The sequence below is a fragment of the Oryza glaberrima genome, chromosome 2, assembly GCF_000147395.1.
Source record: "Oryza glaberrima chromosome 2, OglaRS2, whole genome shotgun sequence".
Lineage (NCBI taxonomy): Eukaryota > Viridiplantae > Streptophyta > Magnoliopsida > Poales > Poaceae > Oryza > Oryza glaberrima.
In genome coordinates this window covers 21,154,951-21,171,564 of record NC_068327.1, presented here as the reverse complement: position 1 = coordinate 21,171,564, position 16,614 = coordinate 21,154,951, and the positions used below count along the sequence as shown (strand labels likewise).

Here is a 16,614-nt window from a genome sequence, read left to right as displayed (position 1 = left end):
GCCAAATTAGTTTTATTAAAATCAAACACCAAATATGCCTTAGATATTTGCAGTCTTTGTGGCTACACCGGTAAACCCCAAGTGTACGGATGCTACCGTTATCAATTTGTGGCATGTATTTTTTTATATATAATTCTAGTGTGTGGTAATTCTAGTTTTTCTTCGTTTTTCGTGCATAAATCTGAACGACTTTAGTCAGATGCAGGGCTAGGGATATTATTAATTGTCTTTGCCATATTGAATTGCTAGTGACGATCATATTTGTATGCTAAAATCATCTGGAGGGCGGCAAATGTTGCTTGTTCAAATCTTCAGACATGCAACAACCAAAGTTGCAAGGCTAGTGTCAAGTGTTTACCTAGTTATTTCAGCAAAGTGAAGCTATTAGCATGAGAAGCGCAGAGCAACGAATATATCTGTCACCTTTCATTTTTCATTCAGGATTGAAGATTCAACAAAGGAGTGTAATTGCAAAGCAGAGAGAAGAAACTCAATTCTGTTGTTAGTTTTGTCCATGATTTACAAGAAACAAAACTCACGTGAAATCTCCCCGGTTCAGAACTTCAGATAGGTCATAGGGGCTCTCTGGATTCTGAAATTACTGTTCAGAATTTTATTTTAGGGTCAATGATCAGCAAAATTTTAGATCGCTATCATTGCTAACGATCAAAAACAGGGGTAGTTCGTGATAGCTAACGATTTCTTTGAAATGAACAGCACAGGCTAGGCTAAATATACGAGGCTTACAGAAGATTGGATGCACAAGTTTGCACCAGTACAAAAACGATTACATTTGGATGAGGAGTGCTTCAGTGATGTTTCTGGCATGCACCGTCCTGGTCTTTACCATACACAATCTAAAGTTAATTTCCTTGAACTCCGTCTCATCTGATGTTCAGATATTTCCATTGGATCCAAATCCCATCGTCCAACCAGGTGTTAGGCACTGTATGGAACAATTAAACTGCAAAATTATCTGCCTTACGACATGTCGCATATACACCTGTCTATCCTCTACAGCTCATCATGTTCCACAGTATCTGCATTATCACAGAACAGGGTTAGAAAATTTGGTGGCTCTTCAAAATTTATGGAACAAGATGAAGAAACCAACCAGATCTAACATCTCCAAAGAAAAATGAAATTTCTCTGGCTGCAGATTGTGGTGAATCTGAACCATGCACACAGTTTTTCTCTGAGTCCACTCCACACATTGCTCTAATGCTGAAATGGAAGGAAGCATAACTCTTGTGACTAGAGTGAAAATACAGTAGCAAAACCAAGAAAACATAATCAGGCCCAAACAGGGTATTGTCACGGAGATTGTCACAAGTATGTGGGTGTTGATAAAGTGCAGTAAGTTTCTTGGGGAACAAGCTCATAGCTGTTTCCCATGTGGTATCGGAGTAACCAATGATCATACAGAAATGATATTGTTCTTTACCTATTAGGATTAGAAATTTTAGCCTTTCTTGCATCAGTTGGCCCAATCAAAACTCGCCAGTGTGAGATGGCATCAGGCCTTTCCAGAATCATAACGAGAACTGGACCACTAAAGAACAACATAAACAAGCATGTCAAAACTGTTCAGTATCATTGAGGCAGATCAGGATAAAGGAGTCCAATCCATATTAAAAAAAAAAGAAGAATGAAGATTGATATATTCAGCAAACAAAAAAAAAATAATGTTCAGCCATGTTTGCCAATCCTTTAGAGAACTTGTTAAATTAGCATTCTAAATTGTTCAGTAAAACTAAATTTGTTGGGGCTTTCTGCAGCAAAAAATTGCCACCTGAAAGAAAAAACTGCATTGCATTCGCAAATAGGAAAACCAGCTTACTGTGTTTGTATTCCCAGAAGTTGCTAACATTTTGAAGATTCCCAATGAACTGATTTAGCTCAAGAACATGCATTGGGAGGAGTACATCTTAGTACCATGACCTAAGAGGTACCATAAACTGATTTTAGGATAAATTATACAATATTCAGTGGGGTTCTTGATTACGGAGGAATAAATTTCTACATCTGCACTTGCGTTCTCACTGTCTACAACGTATGTGTCTAGTACTAGCTTTCTACCTGTCAAGCAGCTTAGAATTTCTGAATGTCCGGATATAGATTCATGTATCGAATAGTTGTCTAAACATGATATCTAGCTGCCCTAACAGCCAAATTTCAAAAATGATAAACTCCTAATAATTTGAAAATATGGTACCACACATGCTCCTTCCTCTGCCCACAAATTCAAATCTCATACTTAGCAAGCTAAATAGTTTCTTAAAAAAAAAGTATCACATGTCATGCATTCCATACTTTTCATGTTGATATGGCCTCACTGTCGAAACGATTCACTATAGCCTGTGACTGTGAGGACTTAAGCAAGGAACAAAATACACAAGTCTTTCGACAAAGGTACCTTGTCATATACTTCACCAGACTGTCAAAGAAGCTTCTCCCAGAATGCTCCGCATAGAAGAGTGATGCCCTCTCCGCATCCAGCTGAACCACTGCCTCTTTGACGATATCAAATCCAGACTCCAAGATGACCTCCTTGATTCTCTCCGTGTAATTACCAGATAGACCGTCCGGTTTGATCATCGCCAGCGTCCTCTCCCTCTCGATAGCTACGCAGCTCCAGCATCTGCCCAAAATCAAACGCCAAAACAACATTGTACATCAAAATGTCACATGAGAAGACCTTAACATTGTACAGCCACTTCTTCAGCTGAATGCACCACCAAAAAGCAAAGCATCCCTGAACAAAGACGTTTCATTTCATCTCAATCGCGCTTAGTTAAAATTACCCATGTTTACAAACTACAGTCGCTGTATGTATCCAAGGGATCCTAATTAAGCGAGAGAGCGATCCAGAGTGGGTTGATGATGTGAGCAGGGGGGATTAGGACGAAATCTTGCTCAGATCTGTCGAAGCAGGCGTCAATAGCACACCAAATCTAGCATTTCTACGGCCAACGCATGCTAAGACGCTATAAACCCAAGACACCTAGGCACCGAGGTTCAGTACGGTACAGTACAGCACAGCAGCTATAAACCAAGAGCGGCGAGAGCTTGGGGCTTACCCGTGGAGGAAGAGGAAGAGGAGGGGCAGCAAGCAGACGGAGAGACAGGGCGCCGCCGGCGAGGTGGCGCCGCCCATCTCCGGCGAGGCGGAAGCGCCGGAGGGAGGAGGGAGGGAGCTTAGCGGTGGGTCTCCCGTGTTCCTTGTGCTGATGCACGAGTGTTAATTCGCTCTTTGGTTTTATCGCGGTTATCACGGAGCAGGTTTCACTTACCGCGGTACCTGGGAAATTTGGACAAAATTGGCATTCTATTTTCATCGAAACTTTGCCAAAAATACCACTTCGTATTTATAACATTTAGGAGTTAATTTTACTTTGGGCCATGTTTTATGGTTAAAGGTTCACTTCAGACTACCCTTTATGTAATCTTTTCACTTTGGATCGGACTAGTTAACTTTATCTTTATCGTACAATGAACCATCCCAAACCACATTTTCAATTCTTCGATGACTTCGATGAAATTGTTAACGACGTGCCAGCAAACTTTTGTACCTATATACTATACATTTGTCAAAAGAAACGCTAGACATCACTAGCGAAAAGAATTAGGGTGGTCCATTATGCAACAAAGGTAAAGTTACCTAGTCCAAAGTGAAAGGATTGTGTATAGAGTGGTCCAAAGTGAAACTTTAGTAATAAAATATAGCACAAAGTGCAATTCACTCATTTAGAGTTAATTAGAATGCCACTCTCAACTATGGACTTCGTCCAAATGCCACTATCTTCTATTTTTGAAAAATAAATAGGAATTGTTTTTGTCCCTTTGCTTCTATTTTTGCTTGTATTGGTGCCGTTCATCATCGACGCGCTCACGGCTGAGGGCTCCAAGGTCCTCCAAGGTCCCCTACCGTTGCGTGCTCCTAACGGGAGCCTCCATTGATATTGTTGTCACAGCAATATACTGGATGGAGTCGCTACGCATTTGTGGTACACACGTGTTTAGACCTCACGAAGTGTGTGCTCGTCGTCACCGAGGACGTCGCGGCATCTGTGGTCATGCGGTCATGCCACACATGTCTTCCCTTTCCCGTCACTGGCTGCTACCCCCGTCCGTCGCCAGATACCCTAGAGAGAAGAGAAAATTGGACAACTGATATTGTTGGATATAGCAGTGAAACAATGACAAGCCGCCCAACAACGATGATGATGCCTCTGTCTAGCGGCGAGCGCGCGCGAAGAGGAAGGAGGTGAGGAGGTTGATAGCGAGCACGCGGAGAAAGGTAGGATACGGTGCGGGATCAGGCCAGGGCTCCGAGTCCAGCTCCATGGTGCCGGGCCTCGCCTCCACCTCCACGGCTACCGCCACGGCTCCTAGCCCCCACCTCCGCCTCTGCCTCCGAGCCCAACGCTGTGGCGCCCACTTCGCCGGCGGCGGCGACATAGCGCCCGTCCTCACCTTCTGTCGCATCGCAGCCGCTGCCGCTTCATCGCCCGCCGCCTCCTCCTCTCCTGCCTCGCCGACTGGCTTGCCAGAGAAGAGAAGAGAAGAGAGAGAGAGAGGAGGATGAAGGGAGTGGAGGGGGAAGAGTGAGGGTGCTGATGTGGCATGCTGACATGTGGGTTCTACACTGACTCAGCAGCCACGTAGAACAAAATCGGGGTCAAAACCACCGAAGAATCTAGAGTAAATGGTTTTTATAAGTTGAGGGATGTCATATATTTGGTTTGTGGCTGGGGGACGATTCTGTGACTCGGTGACAAGTTGAGGGACCTTGGGTGTACTTTTTCCCAAAAAAAAATATCACCGGCCCATCCCTGCAAAAAAAAACTCGGCGCACCCACGCAAGCGGGCCGGAGATTAACGGGCCTCCCGGACAGGGCCCCCCCCCATTAATTCCGTCCGGCCCAACACAGCCCGCCGTCTCCGTCGCAGTCCCGTCCCCTCGCCGCCGGACGCGACGGCGGCCACCACAGCATTTTTGATTTCCGGATTCCTCCCCTTCTCCGTTCCGTCCATCCATCCATCCCGGAAATATCCCCAAACCCTCGCCTCCCCCTCCCCCCCGCCGCCGCCGGCGCGGCCGCCAGATCTGCGGCCATGGACGACGACGGCGGCGCGTCCCCGTCGTCCTCGCTCTCCCCGTCCCGCTCCCCATCCCCACTCCCCGTTGCCGACCCCGTCACCGTCGCCGCGGCGCCCCCGGGCCACCTCGCCCTCGCCATCCCCATCCCCAAGCCCGGCTCCTCCTCTGGAGGTGGGGGAGGGGGAGGGGGAAGGGAGGACGCCTGGAGCGACGGCGCCACCTCCACGCTGATCGACGCCTGGGGGGAGCGGTTCGTCGCGCTGGGGCGCGGCAGCCTCCGCCACCCGCAGTGGCAGGAGGTCGCCGAGGTCGTCTCCTCCCGCGACGGCTACTCCAAGCAGCCCAAGTCCGACGTCCAGTGCAAGAACCGCATCGACACGCTCAAGAAGAAGTACAAGGTCGAGAAGGCCAAGCCGGACTCCTCCTGGCCCTACTTCCACCGCCTCGACACCCTCCTCGCCCCCGTGCACAAGCCCGCGGGCGCCTCCCCCGCCGCCGCCGCCGGGGCCGCGGGCGCGGGCAATTCCGGCTCCAACTCCGCCGCCGCCGCTACCGCCGCCCGGAGCACCGCGCCCATGGCGCCGCGCGTCAACTTCCCGCAGCGCACGCGCACGCAGTTCCTCCCCTCTTCCGGGGTGAAGCGGAGGATGCCGTCGCCTCCCCAGGTATCAGCGTCGTCGGAGTCGTCCGACGGGTTCCCGCCGGAGCCATCTATGGCGGCCGCGAATGGCAAGAGGCGGCGCGAGGTGGAGGAGGAGGTGAACGGTGCGGACAGCGGCCACCGCACGCAGGGCCTGTGCGAGCTGGCACAGGCGATCCGCCGGTTCGGCGAGGTGTATGAGCGCGTGGAGTTGGCGAAGCGGGAGCAGGAGCTCCGGATGGAGCGCGACCGCCTAGAGGCCGCCCGCGAGCTGGAGGACCAGCGCGTCCAGTTCTTTCTCAAGATGCAGATGGAGCTCTCCAAGGCCAACAATGCTGGCGCCTCTGCTGCCGCTGCCGCAGTGGGTGCCGTTGCCACCGCCATTGCTGCTGCCGATGGCAATGGCACGAGGAGAACCGCTATGGCCACTGATGTCGGTACCAGCAGCAATCACCATGTTCGGTACCGCTTCAAGGACAGCAGGCACTGCCATGCTGCCCCGCAGCAGCCACAACACCAGTACAACGAGAACAATGCCGCCGAAGCCGCCAGAGGTACCGGGAATGGTAGCGATACCGACAACAAAGAAGACGAGGATGAGGCAGAGGACGAGGAGGACGAGAGCCAGTAATGGCACCCGGTTTACATCTTGAAAGATTCAAGAATTCGATTTGTATGATTGTATCAGGTAATTGGCATTGCCCTGGTGGTTAGAATTACCTCCCATTTAGGCTGTTCTGGGAGCAACAAATGACATCTGAGTACTAGTTAGCGTCGGTATTAGCAACAAGGGGTAGCATAGTTATATGGTTATGTGCCTGTGCCTGTGGGTGTTGTGTAACTTGTAGCTGCTTGTTCATGCTTGTGATGCTGTGGTCTGAGCTATGATGCAACTGCCATGTCCTGGCGAATACTGCATCGATTGTAACCTGATTGTTATGTGACAAAATGTTAGCCTTATTCTGTGTCTGTTCTTGGAAATCAGGAGCATTGTCCTGAACCTTGATAGTGTGGAGACGTGCCCCATCAGTGTTCGATTTTTCGCTTGCTGAGTAATTCAGAGTAGCTTCTGTTATGACTTATGGTTCCTGAATTGTACCTTGCCGTTAACTTGGCATGGTGAATTGGTGGAATTTTGTTACGACTTATATGAATCCCGAATTGTACCTTACTGTTAACTTGTCATGGTGGAATTTGAGCTGGTTATGTTGCCTGTGCTCTCTTCACAGGGTAAGCTTTCTGCAGAAATGTGCAAGATTCCTTCAGACTTCGAGCAGCTGAGCCTGACAGAACAATTGTGGGCACCCAAGTATGCTTTACAGGCGTCATGGAATGGATGTAGTGTAAAGCATGTAACACTTGAGATGCTTATGCTGGGATAAACCAGTAGATCCAGATGTTACTCTAATCCTCGCGCACTTGATGCAGATCGTGCTGGTGACCTGGTTACGACAACAGACGAGATCAGAAGGGCAAGTGATGCTTTTGTTGTCGCCATGGCGAATGGCGAGCCTGTGGTAGCAGCAGCATATGCGATCTAGCAGCAGACTCAGAAAGGTGTATGCAACCGTTTGTGCTATGAACGAAGAGAGAGAGAGAGAAAAAATGCAGATTTGCAGTCAAATGGTAGTTTAGATTAATGCAAGTAACAGCCAAAGTTGGTATCATTGTATGCAAGTTTGATTGAAAAAGCAAATAACAGAGAATACCACATCACCTTTCTTTGTCCATTCTATTCCGATATATGAAAAAGAGTGACCTAAACATAATAAGGAATATGAGCATCATTTAAGTATAACTAGCATGATGGCCCGCGCAATCTGCGCGGCTAGCATCATTATATTTTCTCTCATACAATAGCATATATATTTTCTCATTATATTATTAAAATATATTACAATGACAACATAATTTTAAATTTTGCAATAACTTTACAAAACTACTAATGTGTAATATTCATATTGTATTTTATATACGTGTTAGTTATTAATTATTTTTAATATCAAATTTTAGTTATTTGTAAATTATATATATTTCTATATGGACTCTAGACTTGTCTTTTAATATTTATTTTTTTAATTCTGATTTTTTATTATTTCTAATTGTATTTCTATGTGGACTCTAAACTCATCTTTCAATATTCTTTAATTTTTAATTTCAAATTTCAGTTACTTCTAAATTGTATTCCTATATTGACTTTAAACTCTTCTTCCCATGTTTTTTTAATTTTAAATTTTAGTTATTTGTAAATTGTATTTTTATACGGACTCTAAACACTATTTTTTATTTTATTATGTTTATTCTGAATTTTACTTAGTTTTAAATTCCTATATGGACTCTATACTCTACTTCTAATATTTCTTATTTTTTAATTACGAATTTCTATTTTCTTTTCTTAATTGTATTTCTATATGGACTCTATACTCTACTTCTAATATTCCTTATTTTTAATTCCGAATTTCAGTTATTTCCTAATTGTATTTTTATATGGACTCTAGTCTCCTCTTCTAGTATTCCTTATTTTTTAATTCCGAATTTCAACTATTTCTAAATTGTATTTATATATGGACTCTAGTCTCCTCTTCTAATATTCCTTATTTTTAAATTCTGAATTTCAGCTATTTCTAAATTGTATTTCTATATAGACTCTAGTCTCCTCTTCTAATATTCCTTATTTTTTAATTCCGAATTTCAGCTATTTCTAAATTGTATTTCTATATGGACCCTGTTTTTTCTTTTTCTCCGATTAATGTGAGAATTTCTAGGCCATGAGAGCGAACGTGGATGCTCCTTTTTCTATTCATTTAATGATATAATAGATAGATTTGACCCAGCTTGCATGTATTTCTAATAACCTTTTATATTGGCATAGTACAAAAACATTATGAGTGTAACTTTAATAATGACGTAGTACCAAAACATTATGAATGTGTGCATCATGTAAGTGTAAAAAACAGCTAGTAAATATGATTAAAAGTCGGAATGAAAGTGGGGAAAAAAATGGAGACGCGGGGAATCGAACCCCGTGCCTCTCGCATGCGAAGCGAGCGCTCTACCATATGAGCTACGTCCCCATCGATTGAAATCATCTATGAGAAACTATATAGTGCTTCATCCGTTTCGTATTATGTTAGTTTGATCAAATTCATAAAAAAAATTAGCAATATAAAAATACCAAATTAGTTTTATCAAATCTAACATTGCATATATTTTGATAATATGTTTGTTTTGTGTTGAAAATCCTAATATATACTTCCTCCATTTTTTAATAGATGACGCCGTTGACTTTTTCTTTCATGCTTGACCATTCGTCTTATTCAAAAATTTTATACAAATGTATAAGATATAAATCACACTTAAAGTACTATGAATGATAAAACAACTCATAAAATAAATTATAATTACGTAAATTTTTTGAATAAGACGAATAGTCAAACATGTGAGAAAAAATCAACGGTGTCATTTATAAAAAACGGAGGTAGCATATTTTTTATAAATTTGATCAAATCTAAAGAAGTTGGACTGAGAAAAGGTCCAACGACTTACAATATGAAATAGAGGGAGTTCATATGCCATTTGATCCGGAGGGGTATGATCCTAGTAATGGTAGTGATCCTGGTAATTGTTGAGTTGTGATCCAAATTCATTTGCACTTAATAAAGGCCAGCTTTTGCCGTACTGGAGCGGAGGCCCGTCGCCGGTAGGCTTGGGCCAGAGCACGTGGATGATCAGGAAACTGAAATTGTTGATAATGATGTTCATGATACAGTTCAACACTCACCTCCTGTTTTGCAGCCACAAGATGAACCTATTGCACATCACATAACAAAGAGGAGTTGTGGAGCTCCTGTCCGTCTTATTGAGGAATATGATATGGTTTATTATGCTTTTAGTTGTGCTGAACAAGTGGAGAATACTCTTGAACCGGCTACATACACTGAAGCTGGTGTTTCTGGTGATCGTGAGAAGTGGATCTCAGCTATGCAGGAGGAGATGCAGTTTCTTGAGAAGAATGGCACATGGGAGCTTGTGCACTTGCCAAAATAGAAGAAGCATGTCTGTTGTAAATGGATCTTCAAAAGAAATGAGGGTTTATCTCTAAGCGAGCATCCAAGGTTTAAGGCAAGGTTAGTAGCAAAAGGTTTCAGCCAAATTGCTGGTGTTGATTATAATGATGTGTTCTCTCCAGTTGTAAAGCATAGTTCAATTCGCACATTTTTCAGTATTGTTGCTATGCATGATCTTGAGCTTGAGCCGTTAGATGTTAAGACAATATTTTTACATGGAGAGTTTGAGGAGGAGATATACATGGACCAGTCAAAAGGGTTCATAGTACCTGGTAAGGAGGATTATGTTTGCAAGTTGAAAAGATCCTTATATGGTTTGAAACAGTCTCCTCGTCAATGGTATAAAAAGTTTGATTCATTTATGTTGTCACATGGCTTTAAGAGGTCTAAATTTGATAGCTATGTGTATATATTAAATTTGTTAATGGATCACATATATACTTGCTGTTATATGTTGATGATATGCTGATTGCTGCCAAGAGCTAGGAAGAAATCACTACATTGAAGAAACAGTTGAGCAGTGAGTTTGATATAAAGGATCTTGGTGCTGCTAAGAAAATTCTAGGAATGGAAATTAATAGAGACAAAAATTCAGGTTTGTTATTTCTTAGTCAACAAAGTTACATTAAAAAGGTTCTTCAGCATTTTAACATGCATGATGCAAAGCCTGTTAGTACTCCTATTGCACCTCATTTTAAATTATCAGCTTTCCAATGTGCTAGTACTGATGAGGATGTAGAATACATATCTAGAGTTCTATATTCTAGTGTTGTTGGTTCTTTGATGTATGCCATGGTTTGCTCCCGTCGGATTTATCTCATGCTGAGTTTGGTTAGTAGATGTAGCGCCCGTTCCGTCGTGGCGCCTAGCGGGAAAACTAGCTCTTAAAAATCCTAATTGCGAAATCTGTTTCTTTGCTTGATGTCTAGTGTCCGTGCCATCTCTGATCTCAAATCCCTGATCTATCGTCGAGTTCAATCCCAAATCCAAATCCCTCCACAAAAGTCTATTTTGCCTCCCTCGGGTTCGATGGGCCGAATCCCTCTCGGCCCATCTCCCCGTTCCTCCCTGGCTCTCTCTCTCTCTCTCTCTCTCCCCCTCTCCCTCTCCCCCGCTCTGCCCATGCACTGCGCACGCGTGCGCGTGAGCCGCGCCGAGCCGAGCGCCTCCGACCCCGCTGCCGTCTCCCGCCGACGCTGCCCAAATCGCCGCGCCGCCCGTTGCTTCCCCCACGCGCGCGCGCCGTGGTGGCCGACCGCCTGGTCGCCGCCGCTGTCAGCCTCTGTCGCGCCTGCCCGCGCCTGCAGCCCGTGTCGCCGCTCCACTCCAAGCCGGTCCGCCGTCATCGCCGTCGTCATCGATTCGGCCCCGCCACTCCTCGCGCGTGCCTCCAAGGGACGGAGGCAGAGCCCTCCGCCCCCTCTGCCGCGTCGCCCTCTCTCCCTCCCCCTTTTTCCCGAAGTGGCAAGGGGGCAAGCCCCCTTTCCCCTCCTCCTTTTTCCCCTTTTCTCTTCACCGCCGGCGTCATCCGCCTCTGTCGCCGTTTTGGCCGCGAGCGCCGAGCGCCAGCTCGCGCCTTGACCGCCCAAGGTCGGTTTCCAAACCGACATCGCCGCCCTATAAACCCAGGCACCCTCCCTTCCTTTTCCCCTCCCAATCTTCCCCGTTTTTCGCCCGCGCCATTGCCGTCTCTCTCGCCGACCGCCGCCGTCGCGTGTGCCGGAGGAGCCGGTGCGCGCTAGGACGCGGAAGGGGACTCCGGGCGCTCGTCTTCTTCCTCTTCCCCGGCCCGAGGCCGGAGAGATCACTCCCGTGCCGTCGGCCTCTCGTCACAGCGCCCCACCTCGTCGCGGTAGTGTCGCCCTCCGTTCTCCCTCCTCGATCCATCCCTCCCCCTTAGTTTTCGGTAGTAGCATGTGTAGCCTCCCCGTAGCTAGCCGGCGCCGCCCCGACTGCTGCCGTCGCTCGCCGCGTGCTCGCCGCCGTCGCCGCCCGAGCTCGGAAGCGCCTCTCGTCACCGGCCTCCCTCGATGCAATTCCGCCCAATCCGACGATAGCAACGGATTCCCGTAGCCGCGAAGATGCTCTCACCGCCGGGAATCGACCCCTTGTGACCTCGTCGCCGTTTCCCCCTTCTCCCGCCGCCGGTTGTCGCCGCCGCAATCCGCCGCCGTCGAGCATCCCACGGCAAATCCGAGCCGTTGGCTCGTCTCCCCTCATCTCGTGCAACATCCCGGTGTGCTCGCTTTCACCTGTATCGCCGTGGTTCGCTCCGCCGATCGCCACCGCCGTCCGCCGTCCGTTCCGGCCGCCATCGTCGTCTACCTCCCGCCGGTCCGCGTGGCAGCCACGTAGGCGCCACGTCGGCGCCACCTCGGCCGTGACCGGACCGACCGACCCGGCCAGCCGCCCCCTCCGTTTCCCTCCCCGTGCGCGCGGTCCACCGCGAGCCGTGAGGCTGCGCATGGGCCCGCCGCACCGCGTCCTCCGCGAACCGCGCGCATGCGCCGCGCCTCCCTCCCCAAACCCTAGCACGCCCCGCGTGCACCTCGCTCACGGTGAGCCGAGTCGCCGACAAGCGGGTCCCACCCGGGACCACGCGGGATGGACCCGGCCCACCGGCTCTTTCTCTCCCCTCCTCGCCCGCGCGCGCCTTGGGCCGCCCTCTTGGGCCGGCCGGCCCATTAAGCTCGGCCGAGCCATCCCTTTCTCTCGGGCCGCGCCCTAACCGCCCGAGGGAAGTCTAATTTCCCTCCGTCCTTCTTTTCTTTTCTTTTCTTTTTCAAAAAAGGGTTTAAATAAATCCTTTTCCTTTAGACCAAAAATCCAATAATCTTAGAAATTCAATATCTTCCCAACCGTAAGTCCGTTTGACTCCGTTCAACTTCTAAAATTCCTCAAATCTCGAGATCTATCTAATGGCACGCTTAGAGGTCAATAATAAGGCTTTATTTTCGCCGATTGTTGAGTTGTCCCGTTTCGCGTGTAGTTTCGGAGCCCGCAGACCCGCAGTGCGAGGATTTCGAGGATCAAGCTCAAGATCTCGAGCAAGGCAAGTCACCTTTGATCATCTTGCACCTATAATTTAAATCTAAGTATTTCTTTTCCGCAAATATTGCATGAATAGGATTTACACAAGTAATTCAGCCGCGGCTTGCGAGATAGCCTGCCGGCCCCCAACCCTAATTGCTGCAATTACCCGCCTTGATTTTTTTGGAACACTTAAACCTCCTTTGTCGACTGTTGTGCCTCGATGCATGGGCCTTCGGGCACGGGCATCGGAACACCTCCCCTCAAATTTAAAATACTCAATGATGGGTAAAACTTGGGGTTTTACAAAAGACTTGGAAAACCCGACACCTGGGTCGGTGCTTGCGAACTAAATGAATTTCCAAAATCGCGGACCGGGGAACGTACCGGGTGTACGGTTTCCCGCTCTTGCACTTAAGGACCGTTTCCTTGGAATTTCATCCGAACATAAGACAAGTATAACCACATGGGTGGAATGGGACACCCCTGGCTGAGTAACTAGCTAATCGGAGGAGCCTTGATGCCAAGAGACATATGGATTCGCCGGGGTGGTGTCGGGGAGAACCCCTGGGCTTCCTGGCACAGTATGGTCTGGGACCTAATCTGGTGTTGGTCTGGGACCCCTCTCGTTGGCATATAGTGAACCTGTGTCGGCTTTCGAAATGCCTTGTCATGAAAGCCTTAAGGTCTCTAGTCGTGGCCGTTCTGCACGGGCTGGATGATCCAGGTTAGTAATGTCGTGTGGGTAAAGTGTACCCCCTCTGCAGAGGTTATTAAACTGTTCGAACAGCCGTGCCCACGGTCAAGGGCGGATGTGAGGTGATTCCTAGCGTAGTTTTGTTTGACTACTGCCTTGTGAAATTTGCTGTTGTGGAAAGGGTTTGATGTTTAGAAAATCTGCGGCTGATGGGATCAGCCAGGCCCGGGTGGCCGTTTGAAAAGCTGTTGGCCAGGTGCCAATCTTGTTCAATTCAAAAGACTGATACATTGCACATACTCCGATCGGACGAGACGCACTGTCTCATCCGTGTCGTTTGAGAAGCACCCACTTAGTCGTTTCAGAAAGGAGTTCAGAATAAAATCAATTGCAAAAACAACAGCCTTTCCTTGAAGCCTGCATTAAACACTTATTTCCCATGGCTTGCTGAGTACTCCCGTACTCACCCTTGCTCTATATAAATAATCCCCCCCCCCAAGTTGCTGAAGAAGATGAAGCAGATCCCGCTGACGAGGAGTTCTTCCAGGAGCAAGCCGGCTACGACGAGTTTTAGGGTTTTGGCCTAGTTCCCAAGTCGCGCCTGTGATGTGTGGTCCAAGTCTTGGCTTCCGCTTCCCTTTTGTAATGCAGTTGTGAGCTCGGGATCTGTCCGCAGCCCAACATGACTGTACTCCTACTCTATAATAAAGAGACCTCTATTGCTGTGATATTCTGTCTTCCTGTGATACCAGCACTGTTTCCTGGGACTGGTATCGATTAACAGGTTAATTTGGAGCGTCACGGGCTAGTTCCTCTCGGGACTGGTTCGGGGCGTGACAGTAGATACATGGTAATCCTGGTAAAGAACACTGGAAAGCTGTTCAGTGGATTTTCAGGTACCTCAGAGGCACAGTTGATGCTTGCTTGAAGTTTGGCAGGACTAATAAGGGGCTTGTTGGATATGTGGATTCAGATTTTGCTGCTGATTTGGATAAGAGAAGGTCACTCACAGGTTATGTGTTTACTATTGGTAGTTGTGCTGTGAGTTGGAAGGCAACATTGCAGCATATTGTTGCCCAATCTACCACTGAAGTAAAATACATGGCTATTGCTGAAGCATATAAAGAATCCATTTAGCTGAAAGGATTGTTTACTGAGCTTTGTGGAGTTGATTCTTGCATTAACTTGTTTTGTGACAGTTAAAGTGCCATATACATCACTAAAGATCAGATGTTTCATGAGAGGATAAAGCACATTGATATCAAGTACCATTATGTTCGTGATGTAGTCGCGCAAGGTAAGCTAAAGGTATGCAAGATAAGCACTCATGATAATCCTGCTGATATGATGACAAAGTCTGTTACTGTTGCTAAGTTTGAGCTTTGCTCAAGCTAGTTGGTATAGTGGTTTAGCCCAAGAGGCTGTTTGGCGCCGAAAGTGTTTTTTTTTTTTGTCTTTGTTGTGTTCAAGGTGAAGGATTGATTCATGCTACAAGAAGGAATTTGTCTCAAGGTGGAGTTTGTTGAGTTGTAATCCAAATTCATTTGCACTTAATAAAGGCCAGCTTCTGTCGTAGTGGAGCGGAGGCTGAAGCTGGCCCATTGGGTTGTGCACCTGGGGACGCCCGGGGGTGTACCTTTTAGGGTCCACCATATATACACACACACACCTTTTGTAAGCCGTCGTGTGGCGTTGTAACCTCATCCCGATATAGTAAATATATTTTACTGGCTGGCACCAGTGGTATTTTCTCTCCTGCTTTGAGAGGGTTTTCCACATTAAATCTCGTGTCTTCTGTGATTGATCAATTGTTTTTTATCGTTTGTTTGTCTATCATTTCTTAACTGTAATACACTGCTAGAGTAATAAACAAGTCTTGTCTAGGTGCATCTTTCTGCCAATCCTAACCGAGATTAGCCAGATTTTTGTGATCTGAAAATGGTCACACATCCAAGTCAAGCTTTCGCAGAAATAACTACTGTTTCAATATAACTACTTGCTCTGTTCTTTTTTTACATGAGCGGTCCGCGGACCACAGGAGTTTCGAGGTCAGTTCTTCTTTTCGATTCTATAGAACAATAGTACAAAACTACTAATGGTGCTAAACTCTACATTTAACCACCTGTTAATTCAGATACCAATAATCTTCTCTATCATATTTCCCTTTCTTCCATATGTTTCTACGTAATACTAACATCACACTATTATCCATTGTCTAAGGAGACCATCTTCACATATCTTCTAGCTCCTTTCTGTCCAAGAGTTTATATCAGAGATTGTTTGACTTATTAGCGGAATAAGCGAAACGGCATATTTACAAATAAAAAGCAATTTGTGAATAAAACTTTTATGTATTTGTTCTTAGCGATGTAAAAATAAAGGCTGAAAAATAAACTTCGATAAAAAAACCTTAAAATTTACTTCGAATTTAAGGTTAAAAATTTAAATTTTGACCGATAAATATAAGCATAAGCGAAAAGATAAATCCATTACTTTAGAGTTTAAATATGGACATACATGCAGATTCAAACCTAAAAGTGGGTTTTTTTTATACGGAGTGAATGGTTCGCAGTTGAGGGTGTGTAAATGGTAGATGCATGATGTCAAAGCTAATATGCACTCTTAAAAACTCAGGTAAAATTCATCACGAGAAATATAAGGTAATATCAACCTGAGAAGTGAATTTGTTAATAAAAAAGCCGAAAACGAAGTATTAGACTCAAATATATATATATACACGTGTAATATATCAATCTTTTTCATTTCTTTTTCTTAATCACATCACATGACTTGAACACCAAAGAATTAACCCTCGTGTCCGGCCGGCCATGGAGGAAGACTGCAAGTGCATTGACCGGGCAAAGGTGGCCCAGCCACACGCCATCATTACCAACGGTTACCATGCAGGGGCAGTTTGGTCATTCGCCGCGCACGCCGCGCCTTCTCCGGACTCCGGAGCACACAAGAAAAAAGAATCTACCCTTCAGAATAAAATCGTTTTCGGGATCGGCAGCCGCGCTCTAGTTATCGTTATCTTTTCCTTCATCAAACTATTAAAACAGGTATAATAGCAGAT

At 46.3% G+C, this 16,614-nt stretch overlaps 2 protein-coding genes and 1 non-coding gene across 3 annotated transcripts; 1 reads left to right on the top strand and 2 right to left on the bottom strand.

Annotated features, from left to right (window-relative positions):
* Nucleotides 1–724: 724 nt before the first annotated feature.
* LOC127761471 (probable nucleoside diphosphate kinase 5) lies at nt 725–3,238 on the bottom strand. The gene is made up of 5 exons (XM_052285764.1): nt 3,081–3,238; nt 2,417–2,641; nt 1,445–1,552; nt 1,115–1,224; nt 725–1,040 (listed from the first exon to the last, which is right to left on the bottom strand). The coding sequence occupies exons 1-5, from the start codon at nt 3,155–3,157 to the stop codon at nt 1,015–1,017; spliced, it is 546 nt and encodes a 181-aa protein (XP_052141724.1). The 5' UTR covers nt 3,158–3,238; the 3' UTR covers nt 725–1,014.
* Nucleotides 3,239–5,025: 1,787 nt separating this feature from the next.
* On the top strand, nt 5,026–6,784 carry LOC127764765 (trihelix transcription factor ENAP1-like). The gene has a single exon (XM_052289679.1). It carries the CDS (start codon nt 5,119–5,121, stop codon nt 6,373–6,375), a length of 1,257 nt encoding a protein of 418 aa, XP_052145639.1. The 5' UTR covers nt 5,026–5,118; the 3' UTR covers nt 6,376–6,784.
* A 1,961-nt stretch (nt 6,785–8,745) lies between these two features.
* TRNAA-CGC (transfer RNA alanine (anticodon CGC)) lies at nt 8,746–8,818 on the bottom strand. The gene has a single exon. It is a non-coding gene; the product is annotated as a tRNA-Ala (tRNA).
* Nucleotides 8,819–16,614: the final 7,796 nt, after the last annotated feature.